This window comes from Lentinus tigrinus, assembly GCF_003813185.1.
Source record: "Lentinus tigrinus ALCF2SS1-7 unplaced genomic scaffold L226scaffold_27, whole genome shotgun sequence".
NCBI lineage: Eukaryota > Fungi > Basidiomycota > Agaricomycetes > Polyporales > Polyporaceae > Lentinus > Lentinus tigrinus.
Genome location: NW_027137936.1, coordinates 21,669 through 37,935, shown reverse-complemented (window position 1 = coordinate 37,935; position 16,267 = coordinate 21,669). Strand labels below are relative to the sequence as shown.

Sequence of the window (16,267 nt, the reverse complement as noted above, 5' to 3'; positions counted from 1 at the left end):
GGTTAGCACGGATATCCTCAAGGATGCACAACTTCTCCATCAATCCTGTGTGCACAGTTCTGTGCCAAATACAAATTAAAAAGGTTCCCATGGGCTTGGGCTGGGCAGTGACCACCGCAGGGGTCGAACCTGCAACCTCCTGATCACGTGACAAGTGCCTTGTTGGGAAGGTGGACCCTTCCTAAATAGGACCTCAGTCGTAGTCAGACGCGCTTCCATTACGCCAGGCGGCCATAAATACTGCGGATTCATTAAAATATATGTCTGGAAGTTGGGAGCCGCCATGAACCTAAAAAGGTTTTGCGCGCGAGCGCGCCTTGTTTCGCCTCCCTCTACCAAATCATCAACACTATGTCGCTGCAGAAGTACCAGACGGAGCTCATCGAGCACAGTTTGTCTGCCGGTGCGCTGATGTTCGGTACATTCACACTGAAATCAGGCCGGTCTGTACCATCCCGCACGCCGATCCCCTAAACACTCCTCCTCACGCGCGCCCGAACGCAGCTTGTCTCCATACTTCTTCAACGCGGGCCTTCTTGCCTCAGGACCCGTCCTCGACACCCTATGCTCCGCGTATGCAGCGACGATCGCGTCAGCACTCAAGGCTTCGCCCGGGCTGCCGGAGTTTGACGTTCTCTTCGGACCGGCCTACAAGGGCATCCCTTTCGCGGCGGGCACCGCGCTCCTGTTGCACCGCGAACACAAGATCGACGTAGGATTCGCGTACGATCGCAAGGAGGCCAAGGACCATGGCGAGGGAGGCGTTACGGTGGGCACGCCTGTCAAGGGCAAGCGCGTCGTGATTCTGGACGACGTCGCGACGGCCGGGACTGCGATCCGGGGCGCGATAGACATCGTGCGGCGCGAGGGCGGAGAGGTCGTTGGCGCGGTACTTCTGCTGGATCGCCAGGAGCTGGGAAAGGCAGGCCGGAGCACGATCGCGGAGGTGGAGGAGCTCCTCGGGGGCAAGGGTCGTGTGCCGACGATCCTCACCATGCAGAATCTCATGTCCTGGCTGCAGGAGAACGGACGAACGGAGGAGTTGGAGAAGATGAAGGCGTACTACGAGGAATTTGGTGCCAAGGATGCCGCGTGAGGGCAACGCGGCGCGGGGCCGTGTGGGGAGACGGAACGAAACACAGAAGAGAAGACTTCATCTCGCTTCGTGGGTACGAAGGAAGCGAGAGATTGTATCTGTATCGTGGTGGCCGGCACGCGTATATCGACTTGCGGTTGCGGCGGCAGTTGCCGTTAGAGGTGACCAAGGTCTGCTTGCGCTCATTCCGCCGCAGGCTAACTTAGCCTTTGCAGTGTCGTATAGAGTCCATCGAGCAAAACAGACAATGACATGGAATGCCATAAGTTGGCTGTGGACCTACAATTCCTATTTCTCAGAACGAGCCACCGCACTGATTAGCTGACGGTGAGACTGACCGGAACGTCCGTCACCCGCATCGTTCGTCCCGTAGCAAATCTCACGCACGAACGTACGCACCCCAGACCGCACCTCCGGTCCACAACCCTGCTTTGAGTCCAGTCTAGATCACCAGTTTGTAAGCGCCAGGCAGGGTTCGAAGCTGCGGCATTTTCGCGTCTGGCCACAGTGCATGCACTCCTTCTCCAACGTTGGTTACGCAGCATGTTGGCGAGAGTCAGGTGTGTATTAACACCGCGCCTCGAGGATGCAAGATGCCCAGCTGTCAAGCAAATTCGGCCGCTACTTCACAATTGAGGCGTCTCTCCTTGGCTCGTATGTTGGCGTAATGCCAGCGGCGCCCGACACGTCAACCAAATGCAACCTTGAAGTGCGAGAATTCGCCAAGCGACATTACTCCGTGAATTCACGACTGACATCGCATCATGACATTGTCTATGCATAGACAGGAGCCAGGGTCAGTCGGTAGGTAAAGGACAGAAGATAGGGGAACCGGCTCACATCTACCGAAGCTACCACACCCAAACGTCAAAGCCTCCCTCAACAACTCAGTCCCCAAGTCTGCGACCTGCACCCCAGTTGTGTCCACCGGTGGTCCGCGGTGCTTCCCTCCTAGGAGGAATAACATGCACACCACCCATGTTCACCGCGCCCGCAACGCCTCCCCGCTCGCCCATCAGCGACCGCAACCATGAGGGCGCACTTCCCCAGGCCCGGAGCGAGCCAGTGTCCCATACGCCCCACCACCAGAGGTGGCCCACGACTGCTCCAGAGATGCTGACAGCCGCTGCGGACGGACCACCCATGAGGAAGTCCATGGCCACAAACAAGTATGGGAGATACTTTGCGGGGATGGTCAGGAGCCCGAAGAAGGACGTCTGTGACCCGGGAGGGGCGAGCGCGGAGGACATGTAGGTGAGCGCGATGAGGAGTGCGCGCGTGTGGATGGATGTGCGGAGGGGGATATTGAGAGCCTTAACGTGGCGGTGAGTTCACGCGCACATTGCGAACGAGTGGGACGTACAAGGATGCCCGCTGCTGCCAGTAGGAGTTGCCACGCATAGTCTGCAGAGCGAGCAGCGTAATGTCTTGACTCCAAGTCATCCGAGTTTCGGCTTCATGTCAATCCTTGTCAGTAATTGAGAAACAATGATAACAGCCACGCATACGCACTAGATCATAGCGAGGTCAAAGATAAAGTTGATGCCCGAACCTACAGAGCGTGCCACCATTGAGAACCCAGTCTTTCCCTGCGTACCCATTGACCATACCTCCGATGAAGAAACTGGTGAACACCCGCCAGATCTGTGCTTACTCGTGAACCCAATGAAGATATGACCAGTGTTGGCTCTCACCTCAAAATTTTGCGTCACCGATTTCTTGACAAACAGCAACTTATACGGCGACACAATTTGCAGCATCATTGGCAATGACACGCCCAACAGCGACCCGCACAGGAAGCGGGTGACAGGCGGGATCTTCTTAATCTCGTCGACAAGGGACATGTTGGAGGTGCAAAGCTAGCAGATAAAGCAGAGACTAGAAATACAAGCAAGAAGAGTAGACGGAGATGGTGGTCGAGGGCAACGTTTCTGACGGTGACCTCATCACTCGCCCCGGTGAACACGTAGCTCGCTTCTACCGCGGTCACGTGCGTGCCGGCGGCGCGTCGCGTCGGGGCGCACCTTCCAGGGCTTTCTTCCCGACTGCGGAATGTAATATATAGTACATCCTAACTAGTGTTTCTACAACTTCGCCATGCCGCCAGCACTCTGCACGTCTAGCACACAGACCAAGCTTCCTTCTGGTATAACAGCGCCGACCTCGATTCCCTTCCCGAGCCTCGATACCTTCCCACTCACGGGAGCATTCACAACGCTCTCCATCTTCATTACGGTGACCACAATCAGTGGCTCTCCTGCGCGGATGAAGCCGCCAGAAGCGGAGGAGAGCGCGGGGTGAAGCTCCACGATCTTGCCCGCAAGAGGACAGGACAGATGTGTTGGATCCTGTGCGTTCGCGAACTCGACCTGCGACGATGTGGAGATACTCGAGAGTTGAATGAGCGAGAACGCAAGAGGAGTCGGGGAGAGCGACGTTGCGAGCGTCCCAGAGAGTTGATCAGGGAAGGCGTTATGACCGATTGTGGAGAGGACCACATTGTGCTTCTGGGCAACCGGCTGAGGGCTTGATGCGCTCTCGCCTGCCGGAGATATCGACAACTGGAATGAAGAACCTGGCTGCAGGAGTATGGTACCAGTAACACCCGTGGTGTCCTTCAGCGATGTACCGGGAGAGGTATTCGCGGTCGCGGACGACGCAAGAGGATCACGGCGCTTTTGGAACTTCGTCTCGCCCAGGTGAATGATCTCGGTGAGGTGCTCTTCTAACCATCTGGTATGCACTGATCCGCTCTGCCAGTCAGTGTGCGACACAATGCCGGCGAGGATGTCTCTGTTGGTCTTCACTTCACCAGAGACGCGGACTTCGCGCACTGCTCTGAGCGCCTTGGCCGTTGCCTCTTCGAACATCGAGCCATGCACGATGACCTTCGCAAGAAGTGAGTCGAAGTCGACGCCCACAGTCCAACGCAGGCCATCTGGTGCGTATGGACCGGCAGAGACCCAGGTGTCGACACGGGTGCCGTTGCCGGAAGGCCATGAAACTTCATGAGGAGCGATCTCTCCCGGAGACAAGCGGAAATCTTTGTGAGGATCCTCAGCGACAATTCGGAGCTGAATCGCATATCCGGGCGGGGGTGCGCGCGTATGCTGAGGCAGGACTGTTGCCAAGGATGTCCCTGAAGTGGAGAGCAAGATTTGCACGCGCACGAGATCTATGCCCATGATCTCCTCTGTACAACGTGAGCTTTGGTTTGCGCCTGCATGTAACACAGAACCCACCAGTGACCGTATGCTCAACTTGTATCCTGGGGTTTATCTCGAGGAAGACCCACTCATGAGAGCGAGAGTTGACAAGGAACTCGAAAGTACCGAGCCCTGCATACTGCAGATGACGAGCCATTTTCAAAGCGGCCTCCAGCAAGGGCTCCGCAGCTACCCGAGGCAATGTGGATGGGGCCATCTTATGTCTGAATGAGAATTGATGCTACGAGGGAAACCGTGACGAGGCGCACCTCGACGATCTTCTGAAACCTGTCCAAGTCAGCTAGGTAGGCTCATGATTTGTCATCGACGACCGCTCACCTCCGCTGAACGCTGCATTCCCGTTCCCATAGGTGTGCAACGTTTCCTTGCCCGTCGCCGACGATTTGAACCTCGATATGCTTCCACCCCGGACCGACTAGCGCCTTCTCCACGAAGATCTGCTTGGAGGGGCTCTCATTTAGACACCGTTTGTACGCGTCGGCGACTTCAGTGGCATTGTTCACGATGCGGATGCCGCGTCCTCCTCCCCCGTCCAGGGCCTTGATGACGATAGGGTATGCAATGTGGCCCAAATGGGTCACGAACTGGTGAACATCCTCGACGGAGGACACCCGCGCGCCGGGAGCGACGGACACATCCAAGGAGACTGCGAGCTCGCGAGACAGCATCTTGTCAGACGCAATCTTGAGAGTCTCTACCGAGGGTCCGATGAAGGTAATTGGCGATGACGGTCCTTGACGGAAAAGCGAGGCGAACTTGGGACTCTCGCTCAGGAAACCATACCCAGGGTGGACATGGGTGCATCCGGTCCTATGTTTGATGTCTCTCATGGAGCCCTCCATAATGCGATGAGCTCACTCACCGACGTGCTATATCTGCAATGTGCTCCGGGTCCATGTACTTTGTTGGGGAGTCAAGCAGGATGGCTTCATCCGCGTAGTAGGCATGCGACGCGTCCTTCTCCGTGTACAAAGCAACTGTCTGCCATCCGAGCTCAGTGGCAGCGCGACATATGCGTATCGCGACTGGAGGAGTAAGGGACTTGAGACTGGTTCATGGAACCACGAGTGCGCGCGACTCACTTTCACCACGGTTCGCGATCAGGACTTTGGGCGGTGTAGTCATTTCTCCAACAGCTGCACGTCCTCGACCGGCGGGTCGCTCTTTGTGCTTCTGGGGCCTACAGGAAGGGGTGGTAGTAAGCACCGAGCGGGCCTGAGGCTGCCCTCATGTAGGTAGACCCGTGATTCGACATCGGTACGCCGGGTTACGACAAAGCGGGCGACCATCGTGACCGTGTGTATGCTCAGGAGTTCCTAGTGATGACAGGAGTCCTTCGGGAGACCGCAGTACGCGTCGTTGAACCATGTCGAAGCGTCCGCCAGGCCAGCAGCAACAGTCTGAAACCGAGAATGCGAAGGCGGAAGACAAGTCGCGCGGCGGCGCGGACGACGGCGTGACCTGGAAGGTACTCCCCCGCATCCGCGTCGTCTGTTCGTTCTCTGCTTACGACCACATCATCACGTCTCCTTCAGCACTCTGTCGCCAACCTCAAGAACGTAAAACGTGTTACACGGACTCCGAACCCAGAGAACCCTGGATATGCACGCCAGAAGAAGCAAGGAAAGCTCTGGGTGCGGGAACGCCTCGACCTGTTCCTCGACTCCGGGTCATTCGAGGAGGTCGGCTCAGTAACTGGGAAACCAATCTATGACGAGAGTACAGGGGAACTGAAGGACTTCGTGCCCGCGTAAGTGCCCTCTCCATTATCGCGAATGACGGGTCCTCACGGGCGCAAACAGCAACATGATCATCGGGTCAGGCAAGGTCAATGGAAAGAAGGTCTATGTCACTGCTGATGACTTCAGTGTGCGCGGAGGTCATGCAGATGGAGGCATACAAGGGAAGGCTGCTTTTGGCGAGGTAAGATTCACAAATGTTGAAGGGCTCCGAGCTGGTCTCACTCATAGAGAACTGTGCAGGCCCTCGCTATCAAACACAAGGTTCCCCTTGTACGTTTCTTTATATCATATCATGTTGTACCCTTTTTCACATCTTCTAGGTTCGTCTGCTTGACGGTTCAAGTGGAGGCGGGAGTGTCGCCCAGTGTACGTACCATCATATCGCTTGACTACAACAGCTACTGCAACATATTTTCTTGCAGACTTAACGATAGGACGGACATACATCCCTCATCTCGCCGGCATGGGTCGGAGCATGACGGCGATGACGGAAATACCCGTGGCCAGTGCTCTACTGGGCCCAGTGGTTGGTCTGGCGTCCGCTAAGGCTGTCGTCAGTCACTTCAGGTGAGTAGTTTCTTGTTCTGTATCACTTCATTGGTTGACTTGCTGACGGAAACAGTGTGATGGTCAAAGGTGTCAGCCAGGTATGTATATAGACCCTGACTTGTCGTTCAGATACCTACAGCTTTCCTCAGCTGTTCGCGGCCGGTCCACCCGTAGTCAGACATGCTACCTTTGAAGACCTCGATAAAGAACAGCTCGGCGGGTGGGAGATCCATGGACGGAACGGCACTGTGGACAACGTTGCCACCTCCGAGCTGGATGCCTTCAGTCAGATCCGCGCCTTCTTATCATTCCTACCTTCCTCCATATTCACGTTGCCGCCTGTCAATCCTTCCTCCGACCCTGCTGACCGGAGGGAAGAAGAGCTCATCAGTATCATCCCGCGAAGGCGAGCGAGGGTATACGATATACGAAAGCTCGTGCGGTTGATCGTCGACGTGGATGCGCCAACATCCTCCGCTGCAGCCGACAGTCCTCAAGGGCAGCAGACCTCCTTCTTCGAGATCGGTGCCACGTGGGGCACGTGCATAGTCACTGGCTTTGCGCGACTTCAAGGTCGACCCGTCGGGGTCTTGACGAGCGACTGCACGGTCGGAGGCGGCGCACTTGATGCTCTGGGAAGCCAGAAGGCAGCTCGCTTCATCAACCTCTGCGATCTCTTTGGGTAAGTACGACTTCCTCCATCTCGAGGGTCGAGATTGACCGTAAGGCAGTATCCCGATCCTGAACTTGGTCGATCAACCCGGTTTTGCCATCGGTGAGCAACTCAATCAGTCGTGATAATCTGGCGACTTACCTCCCCTCCCTTCAATGCAGGTTCCGCAGCTGAACGTACCGCGACTATCCGCCACGGCGCCTCCGTGATGTCTGCGCTCTTCTATGCGACGATACCAATCTACACCGTGGTACTGCGACGAGCATTTGGCGTGGCCGGAGGCGCGCTGTCCGACCCTGATGACGGCGTGAACACGCGCGTAGCATGGTACGCACACCCTCATCATCCGCTTCTGGTCGTTCCTGACCGCTCTCTCTCTCTCGCATAGGCCGTCCGGGGACTGGGGCAGCCTACCACTGGAAGGTGGCGTTGAAGCCGCCTACAAGCGGCAGCTCGACAGTGCACCGTCCCCAGCAGCGCGTGAGCAGATGCTAAAGGACCTTCTTGCGCAGTTCGAGCACATACGGGATCCCATACGGACGGCCCACGCTTTTGGTGTTGAAGAGATCATTGACCCACGCGATACACGGCCTCTGGCATGCGAGGTGAGTCTTCATGTGTTGGACTAGCATGTATGCCCTTTCCCTAGCCGCTTGCTGACTATGCCATTCAGTGGGTCATACATGCGTACGAGCATACGCTGCCTATCAGGCTGCACAGTAGGCTGTCGACCGCGGGATACCGGTACAAGTTGTGACACTACTTTTGGTATATACCTGAACGATGCCGTTAGCACTCGGCCAAGGCAATTAAATCAAACAGACCTCCTCGAGCCAGTTGCCGCAACCATTGTTCTACTTGCCGAATACTGCCGTCTCCACCACTGGGTGTATCGCGAACGACGTGCATGCATAGTGCATCCAGCACAAGGCATTGGACACTGCACGACGACATTTCTGTGGGCCAGTGGCATAACGGGGTTGTATTGCATTGCTTCCAATGTGCGAGCCCTTCACGGGGCAATTGAGGTCGTAGAGTACAAAGCAAGAGACACAGGCGGTAGACATGCGGACCGTGGGCCAACTACGAGTAACGGGTGCGGATGCATAACATACTGTACGTGTGCGTGCGGCGTGGTACCTGGTCGTAGCAGTGCGTGCTGGAACCGTGGCGAAGAGCTACGGGGGAGACTAACGCAGAATACTACTGTGCATCTAGCGTGGGGCGGAGGAGGAATAGATAATTACAGGTGCTAAGCGAGGCCAGGATGGATGAGGCATGGATGTGAATGGATATGAACATTGGCGATTGTCGGTGGATCGAAGTGGAAGTGTGCGAGAACGTGAAGGTGAAGTAGAGAGTGAGAGCGTGAAAGATGGGAGAATGGTGGTGGGGACAGGTACCGACGTCGATCACAGCGCAACGTGCAATGATAGCGTGAGCTGGCGAGAACAACTGAGGAACAGGGATGGCGGCGAGGGGCATGAGGACGAGGAGCGGCGGAGGGAAGGGGGAGATAGGAGAATATACAACGTGGGCGAGAGACGATTAGGACAACAATAAACACCATGCGATGCGGGTATGCAGACATGCAGAGTTTTGACGTGACTTGGAGTGAGGAGCGTCCGGGCGACGACGAAAGTTCATGCTAGGCAACACAGCGCGCGACCGTGCACGCGAGAACGAAGAGTGGAAGTGAGATGGAAAGGAACCATGCATATAATTCAAGTCGAACACGGATGCAAGGGTGCGGTGTCGTTCAAGACTCAGACTCCAGGACCAATCGAGACGTTGAGGAGCGAGGTCGTTCACCGCTCCTCAAACACCGCACCGTCGCTACCGTTCGCTTGCTGCGCCGCGAAGAGATGTTCTTCCAGCGCCTGTTCCTCACGGATCCTCTGCTTCAGTATGGGAAGCTCCGTCTGCAGGGACACCTGCGAGCCCTCGGTCCAGCGCTCAAGGGCCCAGTCACGAACGAAGACGCTTGCCTGTATCACGAGTATCCGTTAGCTAACATCATTGAGTACAACGAAAGCAGACCGACCTTCATGAACTTCTTCGACGCGTACTTCTTGTAGAATGACTGATGTGGGATGGGCTTGAGGATGTAGTTGAGCATGAGGGTAGCAGTGGGGATGATCTCGCTCTCGCGATACGAAGAATAATGCGCGAGGTTCGGTGTCTAGGTTACATTGGTCAGGGAACTGGGACATGGCGAAGTGAAGACAACACTCACCCAATCCGGAAATCCGAGGATCAGACGCGCGAGCCAGACCGACGCCGCCGCCAGCAAAGACGGGGGGGCAGCGATAAGGCGCCACTCGAGACATTGGATCTCCAGCAGGTACTTGCCGATTGTTCGAACCTGGACGTTGTAGTCGTCCGCCTTGGAGATGCGCCTGAGGAAGTGGATCGGGTTGGGATAGCTCAGGTTCCAGTCGATCGTGTTGAGCACGTAACGTTCCGCCTGAAGGATCTCGGTCTCGGTGTACGACTCCTCTGCACAGTAGAGGAAGTTGCTGGCAGAGGGTGCGATGACCTCCTCAACCTTGGCGGCAATGAACATGCACGTGATCCCAACCAGTTGCAACTTGGCGAGCGAAACCATGCGCTTCGTGAGGAAGCGGTCGATGATGTTCACAGCCAAGAAGAGCGTCTCAGGCAGGAGACGGAAGCGCGAATGCACCTGAATGAGCCAGTCCACGAGGATGCCACGCATCTTCCACGCCAGATCCCTCTGACTCTCCATGTAACGGGGGTTCGGCATAGTGGTTTGCTATGCAGGATATTGTTACGCCACGCATATAGACAAGAGACGCAGAACATACCTCGACCTCTTTCAAGTACTCGAAGATCTCGACGACGTACTCGCTAACCATGAGCGGGTCATCCGCGTCCTCTGCGTCGAGGTCGTCCCACTTGTCACCATCCGGGTCGGCCTCCACCTCCTCTGCAAGGTAGGCTTCCTCCTCTTCTTCCTCGACTTCAACTTCATGAAATTCCGGCGCGTCCGAAGACGTGCGGCGTTTCTTGGTTACCCGGCTGGCCTCCTCCTCGTCCACCTCTGGTTTTGTCGTTTTGGCGGTACGTTTGGGTACATGCGACTTGGCAGGGATACCGGTGCGCACCGCTTCGCGGGCAGCAACGAACCGTTTGGGAGAAGGAATGGGCGCAGGAGGCTGGGGGTCGACAGCCATAGCATCCTCGTCGGCTTCTCTGAGCGGCTGTAAGGATTGGCCCTGGGAACGCCCGACATCGCGCGTGCGACGCGTAGTGGTGGTGACGGTGGTGGACGTTGTTGTCGAATCTACGACGGTGCGAAGGGGCTTACGAAGAGTAGTCGTGGTGGTCTGCTTGAGAACGACACCCTCGAACTTCTCCTTGATCTCCTTGACCCGCTCCTTGCCCTTGAGGTCGGTTGGGCCCGGACCAGCCTTCGCCTTGTTTTCAGGTGATTTGGGGACTACGCTGAGGGCCTCGCGCTTGCGCTTGATCTGCGGCGCGGGGTCGGCCTTGGATGGACCAGCTACACCGACAGACTTGGCCCTGGTGGCTGCGGTTGAGGCGGTCGCGCGGGCGAGCCCCGGTGGTTTGGCATTCTCTGGCTTGTCTGCTGCGGACTGTGTGGAAGGAGGTTTCGCGCGGGAGGCTGCTGTACGTCCCTGACGTGCTGTAGAGTTCTCCTTGTCTCTGAGGACGGTGGTGCGACCGACGGCCCTCGTCACACGCCGTGTCTGCGACGGACGACGTTGAGCTCGCCGGGGACGGTGGCAGAGACAGCAAGGACACTCACGGGTATGGATGAAGACATGAAGAGGCAGCAGAGGTCGTGGCAAGGTTGACGTACAGGATGGAGGAGGAGGACACGGTTGGATGAGGACCTCCACAGGCGCCCGCGACACGCTCGTTTTGTTCAACACCAGCCACAAACACAACAAAATAACACGCCCCGCCTAGCGCGTCTGGCACGTGACACGCGCTCGCCTGGCCCAATTGACCGTGACGTTGCCGCGCAAAGTCTGCCAGTGCTACGTCTGCTTTGTCTTCCTCCTCCTCTCTGGGCCCATGCCGCCCTGGTCGCTCCTCTCGGCAGGCCCGCGACTATCCTTTGCTGCACGATGCTCTCGTAGATGGCTTTCCTGCTCTCCACCATGGTCGACGTCCGCCCAGCAACCCCCGCCGCGCTGGGGAGACACGCTCCTTCTCCCGAAGACCAACTTCCCACTGTACAATGACCCTTCCACGGATCCCAAAGTACGCGAGAAGACAACGGAGGCTCTCTACCGATGGCAGGTCCGCATACACGCACAACGTCTAGCAATCAGTCACTTAGCAGTCGTCGTCTTTAGTGGGATAACGCCAAAGGCCCTCTGTTTGTCTTCGTTGACGGTCCTCCGTACGCGAACGGGGACCTCCACATGGGTAAGTCTATGCTACCATGACAACCCATTTCGCATTTGCAGTTCGTTACTCCATGCTTGCCGCGCCAAGCAAGACGGACCCTTTGTGCATATTGTCGACGCTATTGATCACGTCTGGGGAGTGCCGAGGGCCGACAAGTCCAAGAAAGCGCGTATGCCGACCAAGCTATCTCCGGATAAAGGGTGGACAAGCTGATAGAGCAGGCCTTGAGAGGAGGTGCGGGTACAGATTGCCCGTGCATTATTCTGTAGGGAATCTGCACTTGTACCTACCAACGTCCCCACGAAACAAGTGTGTTCTGGTTAGACCTGCCTGTGTCTGTGGGCATTAGCTGGTCATACACACACGCCCTCCTTTGGTGTGCCCCCAGTCGTCGCAAGTGTATAGTGCCTCGGCATATGGCAAAGTTGCCAACTGTGCAGTATCGACTTACGGCATTGACGAACTGACGACGTTGCCGTAAGGTCATGCCTTGAACAAGATCCTGAAGGATATCATCAACAGGTACCACGTTTCGCAAGGTCATCGAGTATAGTAGGTTTCTTCTATTCAATTCACGGAGGTCATAGTTGAAAATAGTCTATTAGCTACCACCCAGGATGGGACTGCCACGGTCTTCCTATTGAGAACAAGGTTCTCAAACAGTTGGGGGTGCGTCGTACCCGGCTCCTATCCGCATTGACTCTAGTAACCTCACCAATGCTCGCAGGTCGAGGTCAACGAACTTACCCCATCGCAAGTCCGCGCCGAGGCCGAGAAGTATGCACACAAGGAGGTTGCTTCCCAAATGGCACAATTTCGCGAGCTCGGTGTGATGGCAGACTGGAGTCCGGAAACAACATACCGCACTTTAGGTACGTATGGAAGCGCATATAGCCAGCTACGCCTTCAGCTGAACAGTGCCCTCTTAGATTCTGACTATGAGCTGCGCCAACTTGAGATCTTCAAGGCCATGGTCGAGAAGGGCTTGATCTACCGGCAACACCGTCCCGTGCACTACTCCCCATCTTCCCGGTCTGCGCTTGCGGAGGCGGAATTGGTCTACAACGAGGCACACGTTTCCCATTCGGTTTACGTCTCCTTCCAGCTCGACTCTTCCAGTGAAGCCATGTCGGAACCTCTTCGCTCTCTGGTGGCTGGGAAGGAGAACGTCGGGATGCTCGTCTGGACTACGACTCCCTGGACATTAACTGCGAACATGGTTAGTGCAAGAAACGTTGTCTTGTTAAGTCCGATGCTGACCTTAGTTTCCTGCGTAGGCCATCGCGGTGAACCCGGAAATGCGGTATCGTGTCGCCTCTGTCAAGGACGAGAACGGCCGCGAGTCTGTCCTGGTGTATGCTGTGGACCGTGACGAAGCCCTCCAGCAAGTTCCCGGCCTTTTCGCGTCGCCGCCGGTCGTACTCGGCGAGATCGAGGGTCTGTCAGCTTTGATGAACCAGACTTCATTCGTTAACATGTCTTGTAGGTTCCGATCTTGTTGGCTCGAGCTACCGACCGATATTCGCCCCACTGCACCAATCTCCCTCTGCGCTCCCCTCGCTGCCCATCATCGCCTCGTCGCACGTTACGAGCGACTCCGGCACTGGGCTGGTACACTGTGCTCCAGCGCATGGTGCAGAGGACTACGCGGTCATGCAGGCGCTCGGCCTCATCTCGTCGTCTCCCACCAGGTCGCTCACAGATGCTGCTCGCACTGCATCTGACGGGTCTGAGATCGTGTGTCACGTCAACGGCCTGGGACAGTTCACGGAGGACGTTGCGGACGTGGTCGGGAAGGATTCCGCGCCTGAGCTGGTCGCGAAGGACGTCCTTGGCGATGGCGGCCGGGCTATCGTTGGGCTGCTCACGCAGATCGGTGCGTTGAGGAAGGTACAGCGGTTCAAGCATCGGTACCCCTATGACTGGAAGACGGACAAGCCCGTGATCACGCTGTAAGTGAGGTCGTGCGTGTGAAGAGTGAGTGTATGCTGACACTCTCCAGTGCTACCTCGCAGTGGTTCGCCAACTTGGACAACATTAAGGATGACGCTATCGCCGCCTTGCAGGATGTCCAGTTTGTTCCCGCAATCTGTAAGTGCTGCGCTTTGCTCTTCGCATTACCCACTCATGTTCGTTTTCAGCGCGCAACCGTCTCGAGTCGTTCGTCCGCTCCCGCTCAGAATGGTGCATCTCCCGTCAGCGCGTCTGGGGCGTCCCAATCCCCGCTCTCTATCATGTCCCCACAAACACCGCCGTCCTCGACTCGGAGTCGCTCGGCCACATCCTCTCTGTCCTGCGTGAGCACGGCCCGCGTTACTGGTGGGACGGCCCCGTCTCCGCCTTCGTCCCGCCCTCGCGGCGCGACGGCCTGAGCGACGCCGAGCTCTCGGAAGTCTGGCAGAAAGGCACCGACACGATGGACGTCTGGTTCGACAGCGGGACGGCATGGAGCCAGCTGGACGACCTCTACGCCTCCCTCGGGGCCGCCTCGCAGGAGGGCAAGGAGGTGAAACGCACGTTCGGCTCAGATGTCTGCCTCGAGGGCACGGACCAGCACCGCGGGTGGTTCCAGAGCTTGTTGCTCACGGCATGTGGGAGCGCACCGACGGACGCGAGGAGGCGTGTCGCCCCGTACTCGACGCTTATCACGCACGGAATGGTTCTCGATGAGACGGGGAAGAAGATGAGTAAGTCCCTTGGGAACATCATCTCCCCGATGACGATCATCCGCGGGAACGGCGGTACGGGCGGCCACGGGAGCAAGGGCACAAGCACAGGCAAGGGTAAGGGCAAAGGCAAGGGCAAGGAGGACCAGGCATACGGGCCGGACGTCCTCCGCCTGTGGGTCGCGACGGTCGAGTTCGGCAAGGACATGACGATTGGCCCGACGGTGCTGCAGCAGTGCGTGGAAACGATGCGCAAGATTCGGAACTCGTCGCGGTTCATACTTGGGAGCTTGGGTGACAAGCCGTTCGAGAACAAGGTCGAACACAAGGAACTTGGCCTCGCAGACCGGTATGTCTTGCATCGCCTGCATCGGCTTGACAAGATGGCGCGTGCGGGGTACGAGACCTTCAACTACCCTCAGGGTGCGTGCTTTCCTGCGTGACTCTCCAAAGAGAAGGACTGACGCTGATGATTCTACACGGACAGTCATCAACGAGCTGTCGTACTTCGCGAACATCACGCTTTCCTCGTTCTACTTTGACATCAACAAGGACTGCTTGTATGCGGACCGTGTGGACGGGATCGAGCGCCGCCGTGTCTTGACCGTGCTCGACGAGGTGCTGACGACGATGACGCGCGTCCTAGCGCCCGTTCTGCCGCACCTCGCAGAAGAGATACATGCTACGTTGTATGGCCCCCAGTCGCCGTCCGTCTTCGCCACCCCTTGGACACCTCTGGTGCGTGCCGGCTCCTTTGTTGTATCGGCTTCCCCTTGTTGACTGTTGCTGTTTACAGCCTGAAGACTACGTGGATGCGCAAGCCGAGGAGGACATGGACAAGCTCTTCATCATCCGCTCGAAGGTGAACTCGCTCCTTGAGAATGCTCGCAAGGACGGTGTCGTGAAGAGCTCGCTCTCCGCCGACGTTGCGATGAACATTTCGTCCGCGTCCACATCCGATGTCATTGACGCCCTCGGCCGTGAAGGTGCGTCCCTGTTTGCATCTTCCTTCCACCAGCTACTCATGTAGTGTCAGAGCACAACCTGAAGTCATTGTTCGGCGTCTCTGGCGTCAGCCTCTCCGACCGCAGCGTTGACGAGACGGCGCCCTCTTGGCAATATAAGGACACCCTAGAGATAGACGGTGCGTGGAGGACCCGCTTTCTCGTTTATTCCCGGCTAACTGCCGTACAGGTACGGAGATAGAGGTCTCCGTTCGCCCTGCGGCGTTGGAAAAGTGCCCCCGATGCTGGACATATACGCGGCCAGTTGGCGACGAGCTGTGCAAGCGCTGCACGGACGTCGTCCACGCCTAGCTGAGGCATTTGCATAGCAAATAATGTAGTAATAGGACTAATCGACAGCACAGGTTCTCAGCTCACCTTCCGAGTTCCCCATGTGCGTTCTGAACGTACCGCTCCACACGCACGTGTAGCGTCCTCGGACAACCTTGAGCTATGCGGCGTAAGGCGCTGGAGGTGCAGCCGCCACCGCAGTGGGTGGACCGTGACACCAGTCTCGCGCGGTGTCACTGGATACTGGTGTTCTGATACGCACCTCAGAAGCATCGTCCGGGAACAAACATCACATCTACTGCGGACGACGGGCGGGCGACGCCCAGAAACCATCGAATATCAAGGAATGCTGTTTGCTAGCACGGTGCTGTTGATCACACTAATAGTAACAGTGATCGAACCGCAAGCTTAACCAGACTTCCGTGTCAAGTCTTCATTGACACTTCCCCGACCATGCGCCGATCCATGAACCTCGTATGTTTCCGCTGATTGACATGACGGCTGGAGCTGTGGGGCCTGGGCGCAGCACTACAGTATCCCAGGATGCATCACGCCGGGCTGCGTGCATGACAAGGAATCCGATTTGCCTGCTTCGAGTCCGACGCTCAGGCCTCA

The 16,267-nt window shown here is 57.1% G+C and overlaps 6 protein-coding genes and 1 non-coding gene across 7 annotated transcripts; 3 read left to right on the top strand and 4 right to left on the bottom strand.

The window, feature by feature from the left end:
• Positions 1-108: 108 nt before the first annotated feature.
• On the bottom strand, positions 109-233 carry L226DRAFT_t201. Its single transcript has one exon. It is a non-coding gene; the product is annotated as a tRNA-Arg (tRNA).
• Positions 234-333: 100 nt separating this feature from the next.
• Positions 334-1,354, top strand: L226DRAFT_537726 (orotate phosphoribosyltransferase). The gene is made up of 3 exons (XM_067681365.1): positions 334-443; positions 505-1,257; positions 1,312-1,354. Exons 1-2 carry the CDS (start codon positions 352-354, stop codon positions 1,094-1,096), a joined length of 684 nt encoding a protein of 227 aa, XP_067532274.1. The 5' UTR covers positions 334-351; the 3' UTR covers positions 1,097-1,257; positions 1,312-1,354.
• Positions 1,355-1,983: 629 nt separating this feature from the next.
• Positions 1,984-2,940, bottom strand: L226DRAFT_468106 (DER1-domain-containing protein; the record flags this gene model as incomplete). The annotated part of the gene is made up of 5 exons (XM_067676117.1): positions 1,984-2,409; positions 2,460-2,550; positions 2,609-2,648; positions 2,707-2,740; positions 2,791-2,940. 5 exons carry the CDS (start codon positions 2,938-2,940, stop codon positions 1,984-1,986), a joined length of 741 nt encoding a protein of 246 aa, XP_067532273.1.
• Positions 2,941-3,133: 193 nt separating this feature from the next.
• On the bottom strand, positions 3,134-5,734 carry L226DRAFT_537724 (carboxylase:pyruvate/acetyl-coa/propionyl-CoA). Its single transcript, XM_067681364.1, has 6 exons — positions 5,406-5,734; positions 5,186-5,348; positions 4,642-5,133; positions 4,572-4,590; positions 4,339-4,519; positions 3,134-4,289 (listed from the first exon to the last, which is right to left on the bottom strand). The coding sequence occupies exons 1-6, from the start codon at positions 5,446-5,448 to the stop codon at positions 3,181-3,183; spliced, it is 2,007 nt and encodes a 668-aa protein (XP_067532272.1). The 5' UTR covers positions 5,449-5,734; the 3' UTR covers positions 3,134-3,180.
• Positions 5,668-8,122, top strand: L226DRAFT_537723 (propionyl-CoA carboxylase). Its single transcript, XM_067681363.1, has 12 exons — positions 5,668-5,791; positions 5,859-6,073; positions 6,126-6,246; positions 6,306-6,335; positions 6,386-6,431; positions 6,488-6,632; positions 6,688-6,712; positions 6,764-7,296; positions 7,346-7,389; positions 7,449-7,614; positions 7,676-7,892; positions 7,961-8,122. The coding sequence occupies exons 1-12, from the start codon at positions 5,690-5,692 to the stop codon at positions 8,042-8,044; spliced, it is 1,728 nt and encodes a 575-aa protein (XP_067532271.1). The 5' UTR covers positions 5,668-5,689; the 3' UTR covers positions 8,045-8,122.
• Positions 8,123-9,095: 973 nt separating this feature from the next.
• Positions 9,096-11,098, bottom strand: L226DRAFT_547172 (uncharacterized protein; the record flags this gene model as incomplete). Its single annotated transcript, XM_067682478.1, has 5 exons — positions 9,096-9,275; positions 9,332-9,469; positions 9,524-10,063; positions 10,116-11,021; positions 11,081-11,098. The coding sequence occupies 5 exons, from the start codon at positions 11,096-11,098 to the stop codon at positions 9,096-9,098; spliced, it is 1,782 nt and encodes a 593-aa protein (XP_067532270.1).
• A 254-nt stretch (positions 11,099-11,352) lies between these two features.
• On the top strand, positions 11,353-15,673 carry L226DRAFT_468158 (isoleucyl-tRNA synthetase; the record flags this gene model as incomplete). The annotated part of the gene is made up of 15 exons (XM_067676122.1): positions 11,353-11,580; positions 11,637-11,709; positions 12,174-12,243; positions 12,297-12,360; positions 12,419-12,563; positions 12,621-12,910; positions 12,969-13,128; positions 13,178-13,643; positions 13,694-13,782; positions 13,833-14,432; positions 14,487-14,780; positions 14,845-15,095; positions 15,154-15,343; positions 15,394-15,501; positions 15,552-15,673. The coding sequence occupies 15 exons, from the start codon at positions 11,353-11,355 to the stop codon at positions 15,671-15,673; spliced, it is 3,150 nt and encodes a 1,049-aa protein (XP_067532269.1).
• Positions 15,674-16,267: the final 594 nt, after the last annotated feature.